The following is a 4,112-nucleotide window of genomic DNA, read 5'->3' as shown; positions in this document are numbered from 1 at the left end:
GCCCACGAGAAGGTAAGCGCCCGGCGGGGAGCGCGAGGGGGCCTGGCATTCAGGCGGCGGCCGGGAGACGGGGACCGGGACGTGCTTGCGACCGCTCGGGACTGGGATCCGGGTCCACCAGACGTGCCCGGTGCGCTGGATGGGACCCTCGACATTGTACGTAATGGAAGGCGAGGGTGCCTCCGTGAGCCTGGCGAAGTCGGGGGGGAGGGTCGGAGAGGGACATGGATAACCAGGTACAGTTGGGTACCCAGTCCCCACCTTGAGATGGCCAGGCAGGGAGACGGACACCTAACCTGTGTCTGACCGAGACCTGGACCAAAGCATCCAGAGCCGCCTTTGGAATTGCAGAGTAGGCGGGGACAGCCCTTCCCAGTGCAGGGCACAAATTTATAGACCCGAACTCCCCATCACCTTGTGACCTGAAGCTGAAGTGGGGATGAGGAGAGAGACAGCACCAGGGCTTCGATGGAAATCTGCATTTAAGAAAATGGAGTTCAAGGTTTTTTTTCTGGAAAGGAGGCTTATTATGCAAAGTGTGTAAATGCTGGAATGAGCTATTCGCTGCACTTTTAATTGTTCAGTTCGCAAATGCTTTACTCACCTGTTAGACATGATTCCACCTAGAATGACATGGATAAGTAATGCAGATGTAACTTCCATGCCTCCAGAAGGCTTTTAGGGGTGTTAAGAGAGATGAAAGAGCTACAAGGCAGTAATGTGAACTCCTATTTACTTCCTACAAAAAAAGAAATAATATTTTATAGAATGCATAGGACATTGGCCAGGTTCTTGCCCCAGCTCTGGGTCTCACCAAGACTGTGGCCAAGTCACTGGCTTCTCTTCTTTGCTTTCCTCATCTATAAAATTAGGTGGTTAACCAGGCAGTTTTTAAGGCCCCTTTTTGCTTAAAAACTACCTAAATGGCAACTTCATTTCAATACCAAAGAGGCAATGGTCTTAACCTCTTCAATGTCAAATGCAGATCCAGTTGGATATTCTCAACACCCAAATGATTTTTCACAGCTGTGTCTTGCACTCCTAAGACACATCTTAAAGACATAGGCCGGGCGCGGTGGCTCAAGCCTGTAATCCCAGCACTTTGGGAGGCCGAGACGGGCGGATCACGAGGTGAGGAAATCGAGACCATCCTGGCTTGAAACCCCGCCTGTACTAAAAAATACGAAAAACTAGCTGGGCGAGGTGGCGGCGCCTGCAGTCCCAGCTACTTGGGAGGCTGAGGCAGGAGAATGGCGTAAACCCGGGAGGCGGAGCTTGCAGTGAGCTGAGATCCGGCCACTGCACTCCAGCCTGGGCGACAGAGCGAGACTCCGTCTCAAAAACAAACAGAAAAGACCTAAAGGTTAAAGATGACACTGATCTTAGTTGAAAGTCTAGTGCCAATGTATTAGAGATATTTTGACTTTCAACATTCCTTCTCTTAGCTTTGTTAGGAGTTCCTCTTTCTAATCCTTACTGATATTTGATTAAAACGATAAATTCATAAAGCATTTACAATGCCATGTATGCAAAGCATGACTCTGGGCAGCTATGACAAACTGAAAACAGGATATATGAACAAAGTTGTACTACCATTTTGGAAGATTCCTTAACATTTCATGTTCCTAAAAAATTAAAGCCCCGCCTTTTATAATTCTACACACCATTATCATGTGACGTTCGAAGGACAAAGACAACCCCTGAATTCTGAGTTAAGTAACAGCAAGGTGCACTTTGTTAGGGATAAAATCATGGAAAATTGGGTTGCTTGAAACCTCAGCACTAAATATTTTTGTTGGCCGGGCATGGTGGCTCACACCTGTAATCCCAGCAGTTTGGGAGGCCGAGGTGGGCAGATCAGTTGAGGTCACAAGTACAAGACCAGCCTGGCCAGCATGGTGAAACTCTGTCTCTACTAAAAATACAACAATTAGCCAGGCGTGATGGCACGCGCCTGTAATCCCAGCTACTTGGGAGGCTGAGGCAAAAGAGTCGCTTAATACAGGAGATGGAGGCTACGGTGAGACAAAATCGTGCCACTGAAAGCCAGCCTGGGCAATAAAGTGAGACTCTGTCTCAAAAAATAATAATACTAATGAAATAAATAAATAAATATTTTTGTTTATATCTGCAGTCACAGAAACATGATATACCACCTGTCTTAGTCCATTTGTATTGCTGTAAACAAATACCTGAGGCTGGGTAATTTATGAAGAAAAGAAATGTATTTGGCTCACAGTTCTGCATGCAGTTCAGAAAGCATGGCGTAGCATCTGCTTCTGGGGAGGCCTCAGGCTGCTTCCACTCATGATGGAAGGTGAAGAGGAGCCGGTGTGTGCAGAGATCACATGGCACGAAAGAAAGTAAGAGAGAGGGGAAGGTGCCAGACTCTTTTTATTTTTATTTATTTATTTTATAGATGGGGTCTGGCTCTGTCACCCAGGCTGGAATGCCGTGGTGCGATCATGGCTCACTGCTGCCTCAAACTCCTGAGCTCAAGCGACCCTGCTGCCTCAGCCTTTCAAGTAACTGGGACTACAGATGTATGCCACCAGGCCAAGCTAATTTTTAAAAAAACTTTTTATAGAGATGGGGGTCTCACCATCTTGCCCAGGCTGATCTTGAACTGTTGGGCTCCCAAAGTGCTGGGATTACAGGGTGAGTCCCCACGCCCAGTTGGCACCAGGCTTCTTTAAACCTTCTCTCAGGGGAACTCTCAAGGAAACTAACAGAGGGACAATTCACTCAGTACCTCGAGGAGGGCACCAAGCCATTCATGAGGGATCCGCCCCCATGACCCAAAGCCTTCCCACTGGGCCTCCCCTCCGACACCGGGGATCAGAATTTAACATGAGATTTGGAGGGACAGATATCCAAGCTATAGCACCACCCTTCTCCCATCCTACTGGGTGATCATGAAGAAAAATTGGCATATCGTGTTTCTGTGACTTCCTTTATGCAAAAAGGGTAACAAGTCAATTTCTCATAACTTGCTGAGTCATACAATGAAATATTATTGATTACAATAAAAAACGCAGCTAATAAATGAGAAAGTGATGTGGCCCTAAAAGAAACAATAATAGAAAGTACCTGAAGACCAAAGAGCAGGCAAGAGGTTAAAGACTTAAACATCCTTCCTAAAGTTGCTAAAAACTTGGGAGAGGCAGTTAACCTTGGGAGTTAAGGCAGTGCGGCTGTAACAGGCAGCTTGAGGAAAAGGCTTAGCGCCACCCCCCATAAATGTCATTGTCCCTCCCCAAAAGAACATGAAATTCAACAAAGTGAATATATTTGCCATGCACAGGCAGCTTCAAGAAGAATCCTTTCACCACCCTTCCAAACAGGACGCCACTGCTAGGCATCTCCTATGGAGAAATTCTAGGGCCACCACCGAATGAATTGGGCAGACCGGGGACCACCTTACCTTGATTTACTACCTGTCAGAGCCACTGTGATGCCATGATCCCCCCTCATCCCTGGAGTTGTATTTCCTAGCCAGGGGCACAAGCTAAGCTCCCAGATCAAGTCAAGCCACAGCTCTGCCCTGAAAAACCCTTTTCTGGTGTTCGTTAGATCCAAGGACTGCCGTTTGGGAGCTGCCTGCCCATCAGTGATGGCCCCTTCCACAACAGCACTGGGATTCCTTTCTTCTACATGACAGCCAAGGAGCCCGTGGTGGCTGATCTGATGAAGAACCCCATGGCCTCACTGATGCTGCCAGAATCAGAAGGGGAGTTCTGCAGGTAGACGAGGGTTTTGCCCTCACTCGCACGGGTCCTGGGAAGTTTTTGACAGCGTTGGGGCTGGGTTTCTCTCTGGGTCACATGACTTGAACAGAACTCTGAGATGCACATCAATGTTCACCCTTGAAATCAGAGAAATTAGAATTCCACCACTCGCCAAGCAGTGTGATTTGTAACAAGTTAGTTAATCTTTGGGAGCCTCAATTTCTTCATCTGTCAAGTGGGAATAATAATCTTTGCCTCTGAGGGTTATTGCAAGTGTTGGAAATAGGTGCAAAATGCTCTGTGTAGGCTGGGTGCGGTGGCTCAAGCCTGTAATCCCAGCACTTTGGGAGGCCGAGACGGGCAGATCACGAGGTCAGGAGATCG

At 47.8% G+C, this 4,112-nt stretch overlaps 1 protein-coding gene across 1 annotated transcript in view; it reads left to right on the top strand.

The window, feature by feature from the left end:
- The first annotated feature begins 224 nt into the window (after positions 1-224).
- Positions 225-4,112, top strand: part of CREG2 (cellular repressor of E1A-stimulated genes 2) — a 43,412-nt gene continuing 39,524 nt past the window's right edge. The window contains exons 1-2 of the mRNA XM_011956657.1: positions 225-236; positions 3,574-3,743. Of these exons, the coding sequence (XP_011812047.1) occupies positions 225-236; positions 3,574-3,743 (182 nt within the window). The remainder of the gene's footprint in view (positions 237-3,573; positions 3,744-4,112) is intronic.

This window comes from Colobus angolensis, unplaced genomic scaffold (assembly GCF_000951035.1).
Source record: "Colobus angolensis palliatus isolate OR3802 unplaced genomic scaffold, Cang.pa_1.0 Scaffold42, whole genome shotgun sequence".
Classification (NCBI taxonomy): domain Eukaryota; kingdom Metazoa; phylum Chordata; class Mammalia; order Primates; family Cercopithecidae; genus Colobus; species Colobus angolensis.
The sequence above is the reverse complement of the archived record's forward strand: the minus strand, read 5'-3'. Positions and strand labels throughout refer to the sequence as shown.